The sequence below is a fragment of the Cervus elaphus genome, chromosome 20, assembly GCF_910594005.1.
Source record: "Cervus elaphus chromosome 20, mCerEla1.1, whole genome shotgun sequence".
Taxonomy (NCBI): Eukaryota; Metazoa; Chordata; class Mammalia; order Artiodactyla; family Cervidae; genus Cervus; species Cervus elaphus.
The window spans coordinates 99,931,855-99,945,605 of record NC_057834.1 but is presented as its reverse complement, the minus strand read 5'-3'; the positions used below and the strand labels follow the sequence as shown (position 1 = coordinate 99,945,605).

The 13,751-nt window shown below is 40.0% G+C and overlaps 1 protein-coding gene across 4 annotated transcripts in view; it reads left to right on the top strand.

Annotated features, from left to right (window-relative positions):
- Positions 1-13,322, top strand: part of PDE4B (phosphodiesterase 4B) — a 649,316-nt gene extending 635,994 nt beyond the window's left edge. For all 4 annotated transcript variants that reach the window (XM_043876456.1, XM_043876457.1, XM_043876458.1 and 1 more), the window contains 7 exons: positions 1,256-1,354; positions 1,498-1,662; positions 3,996-4,095; positions 6,181-6,335; positions 6,461-6,583; positions 7,292-7,474; positions 11,039-13,322. In XM_043876456.1, the coding sequence (XP_043732391.1) occupies positions 1,256-1,354; positions 1,498-1,662; positions 3,996-4,095; positions 6,181-6,335; positions 6,461-6,583; positions 7,292-7,474; positions 11,039-11,404 (1,191 nt within the window). In that variant the 3' untranslated portion in view covers positions 11,405-13,322. The remainder of the gene's footprint in view (positions 1-1,255; positions 1,355-1,497; positions 1,663-3,995; positions 4,096-6,180; positions 6,336-6,460; positions 6,584-7,291; positions 7,475-11,038) is intronic.
- Positions 13,323-13,751: the final 429 nt, after the last annotated feature.

Below are 13,751 nucleotides of genomic sequence, written 5' to 3'. Positions count from 1 at the left end.
TTTTTCCATTGCTGTACACCTAAAAACCCTTTTTTTATACCAAAAGACCAAATTTTGCCCTGAGTTGGGTCCATTAACTCACAAATAGAGAATCTTGTTGAACACATATTAGGAGAATCCAAGGTAAGGGCAGTAGGCAGGACTGAATTATCCCAGAGGATATTTCAGAGACTCTATGCCAAGGATCAGTAAGAAAATATGCACTGATTAGCAGAATTGGAGAAGAAATGAGAGAAATTGACAGCATTGACTCTTGCTTGAGCCTAAAACCTAGTAGTGGAGGAAGGCTCAGAAAGAATTCATACCTCCTCTTGGAAGCTATACAAGGTGACTTTTCAGCCTTGTGAGAATACGAAATGAGATCAAATGAACATTCAGTGAGGGGGCAGGTGAACCATGTCATTAGAGGAAGGTTGATTACATATCGGGTCAAGACTCTGCGGACAGCCTGTATCCCTAGTGTGTGCATGCTAAGTCGCTTCAGTCATGTCTGACTCTACAGCCCTTTGGACTGTAACCGACCAGGGCTCCTCTGTCTATGGGATTCTCCAGGCAAGAATACTGGAGAATACCCTCCTCCAGAATACCCTCCTCCCCCTGTATCCCTTACTTTGGGCAATAATTAATAATAGAATAAATTGCTCCTTTAATCAGATAATCTTGAAATAATCCTACAACACAGGATGGAATGATGTTTCTTCCAAGTCTTTCTGTAGCCAAGAAGCTCTAGGAGATAATGAGTGACTAGCATCTTCATGACCTTTTACACTAAGTTAGGGTTGATTCACACACATTCTAGCAGCTAAGTCTCCTTGACCTGGTTCTCAGTGATAATTACCAAAGGGCAGAGGAGTTTTCTAGCTGAGATTGTTTTCTAGTTGGTATTGATGGACCAGTGAGCAGAGAAAGGGAGCTATAGGGAAATAGGGCCAGGATGACCTCTAATGTCTTATACCTACTTCTGAAAGCAACATTGGTTGAGGACTGACATGGCAGAAAAATTATAGGCCAGCAGTCAAATTTACAAATAGACACACACTCTCCCTCTTCTGAAAAATATATACAAAAACATGTAACTAGCATGAAGAGGACGCCCAACCTCCTAGACCATTCCATTTTCAAATGTTCATGTAACTGGAACACTAAGTAGATACTCTATAGACTTAGTCAACTTGTGCCCCCAAAATAAAAGAAAACAATGAGGCCTGCTAACAAAAGTGTTTTTATTTCTAAATTTCTCTCATTTTGATGACAGGAGCTGGAAGACCTGAACAAATGGGGCCTTAACATCTTCAATGTGGCTGGATATTCACATAATAGGCCCCTAACATGCATCATGTATGCCATATTCCAGGTGAGTAAACAGGAGTGAATGTTGGTTATCCAATTGGATGTTCTTTATGTTTTTTTTTTCCATCCCAGTTTACCTTTCTGATTTGGCTTTTCTTCATTTTTGGACATCCACTTATTTATTTTCTAACCCATTTTGCTGTATAGGAAAGAGACCTCCTGAAGACATTCAAAATCTCATCCGACACCTTTGTTACCTACATGATGACTTTGGAAGACCATTACCATGCAGATGTGGCATACCATAACAGCCTACATGCTGCTGATGTGGCCCAGTCAACCCATGTTCTTCTTTCTACGCCAGCTTTAGATGTGAGTAGTTATGATCTGTTTTGCATACCTTGCCCATCCTCTGAAAAGTACTGTAGAAAGTATGATATATTTAGAGAAATAATGTAATTAGATGATTGTACATACTTGAACTGGCTCTTTATATTATGTATAACATGTATCAATCAGGTTATTAATATAAATGGATGACATTTCTACTTGCTTTCTGGTATTAGAGTAGCCTTTCCTTTGCCTCTTTCACATTTGAAAAAATATTTAATTATCAAGCAGGTAACAGGGAGCTTTATTTTTCATTGTGTTTCCAGTACCTAATAAGTGTCTAGTTTGAAATCTAGTGTATAGTCTGTATGTGCTGATCTGAACTGCCACACCATCCCAGGCGCTGTGAGAGAAAGCACAGAAATATAATATAAAATGTTACCAATAGTTCCTATCAGGCTTCCCTTGTGGCTCAGACAGTGGGTGAAGAATCTGCCTGCAATATGGGAGTCTGGGTTCAATCCCTGGGTTGGGAAGATTCCCTGGAGGAGGGCATGGCAACCCACTCCAATATTCTTCTGGAGAATCCCCATAGACAGAGGAGCCTGGTCTATTACAGTCCATGGGGTCACAGAGAGTCAGACACAACTGAGTGACTAAGTGCATAGTTCCTATTAGTAATAAGCATAGGCTTATTATAAGCATATATATAATATATATTCATATATAATATATAATATAATTGTATAATTATAATTATATAATAAGTATATCATTATATATTATATAAATTAATAATTATATATAATAATATTATATAATATATATAATATCATAATATATATAATATATATAAGCATATATATTATGCTTAGTATAAGCATAATAATAAGAATAGGCTTATTCTCCTAAGAGTTTGTAAAACTGATTCTATGTATTGAAGGAAAAGTAACTGAAAATCTCGAACTGAGGAATTAATAATGCTGAAGCAAATAGAGACAGCATTGCATCTTGTCTGATATCTTGCTAGAGGGTGGCTGTGGCTGCTTCCCTCACTGACAGTACATTTATATATATCAATATATGCAGCCAGGGGGTCCAGCAGGCCATACTCTCGCTTGACAGATGGCAGTGGTGGTTAGGTATTTCCAAAATGTGCAGGCTCACCCAGGAAGGGACTGTCTATGCCCTAGCCGAGACCACTTTTTCAGCTTGGAGGGTGAAGAAAGATTAAACTGACCCCTGCTCTATTGCTTGGATTCCGTATATTCTGAGAAATGTAGTCTGAGAAGTTAAGACTGTTTTATTTCCCTGAAGGAAAAGAGCAATATTATTTTTATGTCCGTCTAAGTATCACACGGTGGGACAACAGTTTATCAACTATCTATTGCTGCTGTTACTATGTGGCTGGGGCTTCCCTGGTGGCTCAGTCAGCAAAGAATCTGCCTGCAGTACAGGAGATCTGGGTTCGATCCCTGGGTTGGGACGATCCCCAATATTCTTACCTGGGAAATCCCATGGACAGAGGAGCCTGGCAGGCTACAGTCCATGGGGTCACAAGTATTGGACACAACTTAGCAACTAAACCACCACCACTGTGTGGCTAGAAATTAATTGTGAGTGCCACAGATGTTTAGAGAAAGAAGAGCTCGATGTGTGCGTGCATAATTTGATTTGAAGGATCAGAGATGTAAGTAACCCCAAAGGATAATGAAAGACATTTCAGCCAGAGGAAGACATTTTAGCCAGAAGCAAGTTATACCTAAATAAATACCAAGTTTAAATCATTGTGTACAGGTGGGGCAGACGAGGCTTCACAGGAGTTGAGTACTGGGCATCAGGTCTCACTTATTAGAAATGTTCTCATATTCTGTCTAGAGTAAACACTGAGTGGATAGGTATTTATTGAATGTATGAATGAATAAGTGAGAAAGCTTCTGACCACACTACAAGATTAGTTTTTAAAAAACAACTTATTGGCAGTCTTATAAATCTGGAATTTGGCCTTACTCAGCCTGAAAACATACAAAGGTTTTTATGTCTCTGGGCGGAGCCAGTCTGACTTGCTTCTTTGACCTGTATGTGCTTGTGTTACATAAGCATTATCCTGCAGTACCACTTATCCAAGAAACAAACATCAGGTACCACCTGATCTTTTACCATAAGCATTCCCCGAGCCACGGCCTGCAGGCTTGATGTGTATATTAAGAGACCTTGTGATGATGGACAGAATCTGCATTTAATTGAATTAGTATATTGAGAGATTATGTAAATCAACAAACCACATGAATGAAATGGGGTACCTCAGTGTGAAACTGAATCAGCAGGCTAGGCTAATGGAACATGGAATTCAGTGAGCTCATTTTGCTCTGCAGGCAGTCTTCACAGATTTGGAAATTCTGGCCGCCATTTTTGCAGCTGCTATCCATGACGTTGATCATCCTGGAGTCTCCAATCAGTTTCTCATCAACACAAGTGAGTTCACCATGAGAATAGTCATTCAAGATAATTGTATGATTCACTGCTTCATTTTTTTTTCCTCCTGATGTTTTCATTATGGATAATAATAAGAGTAATAATGAGGTCATCCTTCCATTCCACTAGACTAGTTAGACCTTTCCTGGATACTGTGTCCAGTCTAGCAACATCATTTTGAGCTGCATGGAGACCTTGGGAAAGGTCAGAGGGGACCCATAAAAAGCACTCAATGTTTGGAAAATACAATATGTGAGGAAAGAGTAACTGACGTGGAATTATCTAGCAAGGACAAGGAAAGGCTTGGGAATGATGTGGTAATGATTTTCAGGATTATGCAGTGCTCTCACAGAGAGCATGGTGTCCCACTAGTGTCCCTTTCTACAGAAGAAGCAGGTCCAAATGTTGGCTCTGAGCATGCGAGCCTCCAAATAGAAATAAGACTCCGGAAAAAGCACTGGAATAGGCTTCTACAATTCAGGGTGGACGGCTGGGTCATTAAAAGTCTCCCACCCTCTCTTCCGACTGCAAAGGTTTGATTATGGACTGGTCAATAATATGGCTTGGTCTGACTTAAGTGACCTTCAGGGTTGGTCCAACCTTAGGATCCCAAGCCCTACTTGAAGCTTTTATCATGCTCAAAACATTAAGTATCCATGCTAATGAAAACCCATCATTTTCCCCAGCATTTCTGAATGCTGAAAACCTAAGTACTTTTCTCTTCTGAGAATATTGTTATCTTGTTGTGGTCAAGATTAACATCAAGTGCTGACAGTTTTAAGAAATGTCAGAGCTACTTGTTGTCAAAGAGCCCTTATCATCCTTTATCATCAGAATATTTGAATGACTAGGTATGAGGTGCCTTGTTTATTTTACCTCATTTTTCCATTGAAAGAACACAAACTTTGGGCAGCTACTTGTCTGTGTAGGTTATATCAGCTGGTGTATTGTGGCATCATGAGTCATCCCATATATAGGCCAGTTCACACAGAAAAATGGCCTTTCTGCCAGAGCCATGTACAGCATTACAATACAAAAAAGCCAGCTTGCAGATCTAGGCCCTTGATCACAGGATGAACAAGGCAAGAGTGCTGAAATGACTTCACATTTCCCACCACCTTTTCTGAAGATGTAACTCAAAGCACAGTTAAAACAATGATTTATGACTAATAGCACCTACTGCTAGTAACATATTATCATCACTTGACTATTATTCTTGATTAGGAGAAAATGTGGCTTCATGAGTTTGATGACCGTGTTCTCAACAACAGATCATGGCGCTGTTCAAAGGATGCCTGTGATTTTTCTGTGTGAAAGGCAGGCTAGAAGCTATAGTTTAGGTAGCATCACTGACTTGATGGACATGGGTTTGAGTAAACTCCAGGAGTTGGTGATTGACAGGGAGGCCTGGCATGCTGCGATTCATGGGGTTGCAAAGAGTCGGACACGACTGAGCAACTGAACTGAACTGAACTGAGGGCAGAAAATGGGACATCAAGATTGCTGTAAAAAATTATTGTTTTGTTACCATATTTATAAAAAACTCCAAAAAGCTATATTATTTGGATAAAGTAAAAATTTAAACTCACACCATTATCTTCTTCGAAAATCCAAAACTCACAATTGACAGAGGTGGGAAATATATCAAAAAGTGAAATAATGTGAAAAATTGTAAAGCCTTGGATAAAATTTAGTGACATTTTCAGTCTATTCTTTTCTGAAGTACAAAATATGTGAAGACATGAAGTTACAAACTGAGATTAAAATAGGATTTAATTGCTTGGGAATGCCCTTACCTAAAATGTCAATCTTCAACTGAAGTGAAAAAGAGAAAAAGGATTTTAAAAATACTATGACTTTTAATCAAAAAGAACATTTATATGCTAATATCTACTAGAAGCTTTTTTTGTTGTTTAGAAACTGATTCTTTTTAGAGGGACACTCTTTCTTTAAGGGAAAATGACATATAGGGTCTTGGTTCTTGAAATCATTTGGAGAGAACTTGCTCTGATTTCATACTGAGGTAATGTCACTGTTTGAATTGTATCCCTTTTCATTAAATCATCATTTTTCCTTGTTTACTAGATTCAGAACTTGCTTTGATGTATAATGATGAGTCTGTGTTAGAAAACCATCACCTTGCTGTGGGTTTCAAACTGCTCCAAGAAGAACACTGTGACATCTTCCAGAATCTCACCAAGAAGCAACGTCAAACACTCAGGAAGATGGTTATTGACATGGTAAGACTTTGACCTCCCTGTGATCCTCACTTACTTTTACTTCTGTGGGAAGAAAAAATCCATTCTCCTTGATAAACTGAGTTAGTTGAGAGTTTTCTGTTCTTTTCTTTTTTTTTTAACCCCAGGTCTTAGCAACTGATATGTCCAAACACATGAGCCTGCTGGCAGACCTGAAGACAATGGTAGAAACAAAGAAAGTTACAAGTTCTGGTGTTCTTCTCCTGGACAACTATACTGATCGTATACAGGTATTGGATGGAAGCCTTTGATTTAACACAAAGCCACACCAAACTAAATGAAACAACTAAAAAAAGAAAACAAATTTACTTAGTTGCATGTCCTAGGTTACTATTACAATTTCAGGCTTATTTTAAGAACAAGCAAAGGAAAATGGATATTCAAACTGATCCTCTAGTTTACAAAGAAAAACAGAACTCTACTTATTGAGTTGCTTAATTCTAAAAATAAACAGCAAAATCTCATTGTAATAGGGTGTACGTGACTGCTGATCCCAAAAGCTCGTGTTTGGATCTAAATCCCACTGACTTGAACTTTGTCAGGTCTGTTTTGGTTATACAAATTGCCCTCAGCTGGTCTCCTCTTTCCACAAGTGGAAAATATGAAGACATCTACTTTGAGTAATTCTTTGCATTTTTTCCAAACTGAGGAAAAGAAACTATGGCATCAGTATCTGACCTCTCATGTCCCTTCCAATTTTTAAATTCAATGACTGTCAATCAAAGAAGACACATTTTCCCTTTTGGGACAGTAATAATGGCAAATAACCAACTCTGGCCAGCACCATCGTAATCTTGCTGTTTTGGTGCAAACACCATAATTATAATGCAACTAAAATGTTCTTAGGTCTGGTACCAAGTGTACTAGTACAAGAGGGATAAGATGTTCTAGTAGTATTTATACCTAATTTTATGGGATTTTCAAAACGATGATTTCAGGTTCTTCGCAACATGGTACACTGTGCAGACCTGAGCAACCCCACCAAGTCCCTGGAATTGTATCGACAGTGGACAGACCGAATCATGGAGGAATTTTTCCAGCAGGGAGACAAAGAGCGGGAGAGGGGAATGGAGATCAGCCCCATGTGTGATAAGCACACAGCTTCCGTGGAAAAATCCCAGGTATCTAATATAAGGTTTTTAAGGTTTCTGTAGGCTCTGCTGATGTTTGAACTGGAGGACTCTTTCTAGCTATTTTCTCTTAAATACATACATATATATATATATATATACACACACATATATATATATATACACACACATATATAAAATATGTGTATTATATATAACATGCCTATATAAAATATGTATATTTTATAAAATATGTATTTATACACACACACACACACACACACACACACATATACATGGGCTTCCTGGGTGGCAGCACTAGTGCTAAAGAATCACTTGCTAATGCAGGAGACACAAAAGACATGGGTTCAATCCCTGGATCAAAAAGATTCCCTGGAGTAGGAAATGGCAACCTGCTCCAGTATTCTTACCTGGACAATTCCATGGGTAGAGGAGCCTGGCAGGCTATATTTCATGGGGCCACAGTGAGTCGAACACAACAGAGCCACTAAGCAGCATATATAAATATATATGTGTATATATATATACATACATGTATACATATATATGTGGGTGTGAAATTATAAGGAAGCAACTACTTATTTAGTTTCATTATACTTGTGGCTCATTTGCCTTCTCCATTATACTCAATTTAACAGTGAGGAGATAAAGCGGTCTTCAGAAAACCCATCAAAGTTTGGTTGGTGTATCCTCAGTTTAGATCAGTATCTATGACCCTAGCAAATCCAGCTGAGTTAACCGAATGCTGCCATCTCCATCCCATCCCTCCAGGTTTCCCCCAGCTCCGTCTTTACCCTTGTTTCCTGAACTTGTTTTCACTGTCCAGAATCATGCACAGTGCCACCATCACCAGAGGTGGCGAATCTCTTTCCTACATATCTCTTCTGCCTCATGGTCAAAGTCCTGTGCTGTGTCCCAAATATGCATATTTTATACACACACACACACACACACACACACACACACACACACACACACACACACACACACACACACACACACACACACACACACACACACACGGGCTTCCCAGGTGGCACTAGTAGTAAAGAATCCACCTGTCAAGGCAGGAGACATAAAAGACTTGGGTTTGATCTATAGATCCAAGTTTGCATCTACACTTCTGAGAATAGGCTGACATCTTTTGGTTGCATGCAAAGTTACAAACTCCCTCTGTGCTGGAGGTACATTACACTGTAGTCAGGGAGATGTGGAGATGCCCCTAGAGGAAAAATATGTAGCACTAGAAAGTATCGATATCCTCACTAGGCTTCAGGGCCAGCTGAGATGCTATTTTTTTCAGAAACAAATGACCTGAGCCAGGCAGTCATGATTCAGATTGTGTCTCTAGGCTGCCCAAGGCCTTTATCACAAAATCACTCAGACTATTTTTTGTTAGCGTTTATCCTCTTTCTCTACTACTTTCTACCCCCAAATTTGCATGTAGTTGTAATATCAGTATATAATTCCTTTGCAATTATCACTGTGTTGCTTTTTTTAAAAAACCAATCAAAATTTAAAGTCTATAAAAGTGTTCTGTAAGTCTAATATGCCATAAAAACTTGTCACATTAAGTTAAGGCCAATTCAAAATCCTCATGCCTTAATTAGAATAAGCTATTTGTGAATTAGTTAATTAATTAGCCTACTGTCCTTTGATTAGCAACAGAGGGGTATGGTATATATGTGATGTTCTGTGTGGTTTTCCACAAATTTTCATATACATTATCCCATTTGAACCTCCAAACAGCCTTTTGAGACAGACATAGCAGGTATTTTTGCAGGGTGTCAGGTGAATAAGCTAGCCTCTTGGTTCAGTGCACCAGCTCATCCCTGCCCTCCACCCAAAGCACTTTCCATCACTGTGAACAGGTTTCCCTGTTTCCATGACATTGTGGTCCACCATGGCATTTCCCACAGATGGGCTTTGGTGAGCATTGTCTGAGTAGACTGGTAATGAAACCCTTGACTAGGTGCTCTTCAGATTTGTAGTGTTCTCTCACCCCAGGGTCTAGGAAATAAGCAACTAGAAGCTGCCTTTCTTATAAATGCTGAACATTTGGCAAAAGCAAAACAAATGAAGAAAGAAAATGGCTGCACTGTAGTTCAGCTGATTGAATTTTCTCCATTGCAGTGAGCTTTTTTTTTTTTTCAAGTCCCTGGAAAACATATTGAAAATAGTATTTAAAAACCCTTAAACACATGTAAAGAATTAAAAGAGAGGAAAGAAGAGTGAGTGGAAGAGAAATATTTGAATCATCTATAGTCAGTCTTATAACCAGTGCAGATCAGAGATCCCCTGACTTTGGTGTGAATTCTGTTAATCCTGGGGAAACACCAGAGAAAAGAATGAAAGAAAGAGAGAGAGAAAGAGAGGAAGGAAGGAAAGAAAATAGGTAGATAAGAGTCATGTATGGCTAAGGTTCTTTGATATGGTACAACTTGGATGTATGAAATAACTGGCCCAAATCCAGAATGTTAACAAAGAGGTTTCCAGCAGTGTGGAAAGTTAGCTATGTAATGCCCCATGGGTGCACAGAAGTTGCCCTTGCTCGTCTACCCCTGAATCCTGACCCAGCATCTCTCCAGTTCCTCAGACCATAACAGGGGAATTCCATTCCCTCATTCAACTAGTGCCTGTTCTTTCTCTCACCCTGCTCCCACCCCCAGTGTTTCCTGTTTGTCCCGCAGTGGACGGGTCAGCATTAGGCCACAGAGCCAGCACATGCAGGATGCATAGGCCCTGTGTAAACCATAACAGAACTATAAGCTTCATGTTTCTTCACAGGAACACCAGCAAAGGAACTGCTTAATTGTCCTTATTTTTTCCTTCTTTCTCCCAATGGAAATGATGGTGTGCCCTCTGGATCTAAAACAATTGCAGACATGTCCACAGAGAGGATATTTATTTGTTTAAGAGCTTGAAGTATTTTCAAGTGTTTTACCTACGTCGTCTACAAACCAAAAACATTCCACAGGACTTGAGACATGCCAGAGTCATCCTGGGCTGGCTCCCTTTCATTTTAAAACCGCGGCATATTTTAAAGTTATCAGGGAAAGAATGTTGAGTCAGAGCTCAGTGGACCAGGGGCTTCCTTCTTCAAAGAATGACTCACAGAATCCAAGGAGTGACAAAGTCATTCCCAGCCAGGGTTATATCCAGACTTCTTATTTGGCACACATCAGAGGAAAAGTAATCAGTTCTAGTGAGACCAACGCAAGGCTTTGGAATCAGACAAAGTTGGGACTGAGTCCCAGCTCCACCACTTACTGGCTCTGTGACCTCTGACAAGATATTTCTGAACCTCAATGAGTCTCACTGAACCTCAGTGAGTCTCCTCAGTTTTCCTTTGTGAATGGTGAATATCCGTTCTCAATCTGGGATTAAGAACTATAATGCATATATTGCCTTCAGTGCAGGATGTACCATATAGTAAATGCCCAAATAACAGAATCTGGTATTATTTGATCTTTGTTGGGTTGTTGTGTGTGTGTGTGTGTAATTTTTTTTTTTTTCCTCTTGCAAAGCAGGGCAGCTTGTTTGGTTTTCCAGGGCCCATCACAATAACAGAGATGTAACTTTATTTTCCTTCAGGTGGGTTTCATCGACTACATTGTCCATCCCCTGTGGGAGACCTGGGCGGACCTGGTCCAGCCTGATGCCCAGGACATTCTGGATACTTTAGAAGATAACAGGAACTGGTACCAGAGCATGATACCCCAGAGCCCCTCCCCACCTCTGGACGAGCAGAACAGAGACTGCCAAGGCCTGATGGAGAAGTTTCAGTTTGAACTAACCCTCGAAGAGGAGGATTCTGAAGGCCCTGAAAAAGATGGCGAGGGCCACAGCTATTTTGGCAGCACAAAGACGCTCTGTGTGATCGATCCGGAAAATAGGGGTCCTCTGGGAGAGACTGAGGTAGATATCACCACGGAAGACAAGTCCCCGATCGATACATAATCTCCCTCTTCATGCGGAGATGAACATTCCACCCTTGACAAGCATGCCAGCTATATGGTAGGGCCAGCCCACCATGGGGGCCGAGGCCCGCACGGGACAAGGGCCACGCGGCCTTTCCAGTTACTTGAGTTTGGAGCCAGAATGCAAGACCGTGAAGCAAATAGCAGCGGCCCAGGAAATTCCACGGTTGACTTGCCTTGCTTGCAAGCTGAGTGGAGAGCTGAAGCTTTCGATGGTTCTGGAGGCCAGCTGTGCATCACGACCGAATAGCTTGAAAGTGGAAGACACCAAACTGAGAGATTTTTCTGCACTATGTTTTGGGCATCTGTCCCCTCTGGTGACTGAACTGACTAATAATGTCATTTCTAAATCTGCTTACCTGTCCCCTTGTCTGCCAACCTGTGTGCCTTTTTTGTAAAACATTTTCACGTGTTTAAAATCCTGTTGAATACCTAGAATTTAGTATCAGCTTCTACACAGATAAGCATTACAAGCTGACAAAAACTTTTTTGACTCTTTCTGAGGGGAAAAAAAAAGGAAAGTAAATTGTCTTCCTTCTTTCTTGGGCAATATCTTTTACTCAACTACAGTTACTTTTGCAAATAGAAAGGCTACACTTCTAACCACATTCAACTTCCTTCCCCTATGGTCCCAAACAACTCCTCAGTTGCCCTTATAACAGATCTCTGCCTGCCTGCTCTGAACAGTACTTTTTCCCCTCTAGAATTGCACTTCTTTGCTGTAAACGGAATAAAGTTGAACAGACTAAGGGGTAGGAATGGGTAGTTGTCTTGTCCACAGTAACAGTCTGTGTAGAATTCAGCTTCACAAGCCAATTGCCCTGCTGGGTCCTGAACCCCTGTGCGGCTGGGGTTGCACGATCCCCATCCTGTTCTCTTGTTCCCCTCTTCATGCTCACACCAGTTACACTGTTTCCAATTTAATGCTGCCGTCTTTCTCTTGCACTGCCTTCTGTGCTAACACCTCCATTTCTGTTTATAACCGTGTATTTATTACTTAATGTATATAATGTAATGTTTTGTAAGTTATTAATTTATATATCTAACATTGCCTGCCAATGGTGGTGTTCAATTTGTGTAGAAGACTCTGCCTAAGAGTTGCAACTTTTCTTGTAACGTTTTGTATTGTGTATTATTATATAACCTGAACATCGCTGAAGAGATGTCCCCCTCGCCAGTTGGGTCTGCCCTTTTCCTGGTCCGAGTTGCTAATACTGCTCAACTCCTTCATGAACTGGTTTTGAAAACAGGATTCTCACATTAGATACTAATGGTTTCTACTGAGCTTTTACTTTTGTATAGTTTGATGGGGCGCGGGGGCTGTGGGCTGTGGTTTTTACCCCTGTTCTATTCAAATCTGTACACACCGAGTTGAGTTTTAACTGAGTTCTACTATAATTGAGGCTTCAGTTTAACAAGAAACACTACATTTGGTTTAACAAGCAACTCACCAATCATTCTTCTGAGAGTCCCCAAACTACTGACTTTGAAGAGAAAGCTCCCAGTCTGCCATTAAGCAGGAATGTCAATGTTCCAATTAATTACTAAAGCAAACAATAAAACAATGTGAACTTTACAATGAAATGTGAACTGACATAGTAAATTATGCAAATGTGAAGCTTCTGATAACACTTGTTAGACCTCTGACTGGCTTCAGTCTCTGTAAAATCTATTTCACGCTTTCAGTTCAGCATTGTGATTCAGTACTTCAAGAAATGGCACAAATGTGCATGACCAATGGGTTTCTATGTCTATGAACACTGCTTATTTCAGGTGGACATTTTATTGTTTTCCAAAGTTTCTCACAATGTATGTTATAGTAATATTATTATATATTGTGCTCAAATGCATTCTTAAGAGACTTTTATATGAGGTGAATAAACAAAAGCATGATTAGATTGTAGGCCCAATTATTTCATGGTTAGTTCTGACTCATTAAAAGCAGATATTTTTTTCTCTTCTCTCCTACCATACCCCACAAAGAAAACCACCCAGTTAGCTTGGCCAACATCACACCTAAATTATCATAATCTGTGTCCAAAAAGTCCCCTAGCTTGGAACATTTACTTTTTTAGCAACTGTTCAACAAGGTCGGTGGCGCAAGAAGGGAGATGGTGAACTAGAAGAAACAAAGCCCCTTTAATAATATGAAGAGTTTAATCTGCTAGATGAATAAAGGTAACCTCCCCCTTGGTTGGACCCTCTAGAAAAGTGAATCCTAGACTCACAGAACGTTAGCTTGATGTAGTCAGATAGTCCTATTGATTCGTCTGACACATGAAGAATCTGAGGCCCAAAGAGTCACGTTAAAGCACAATGCAAGGAGT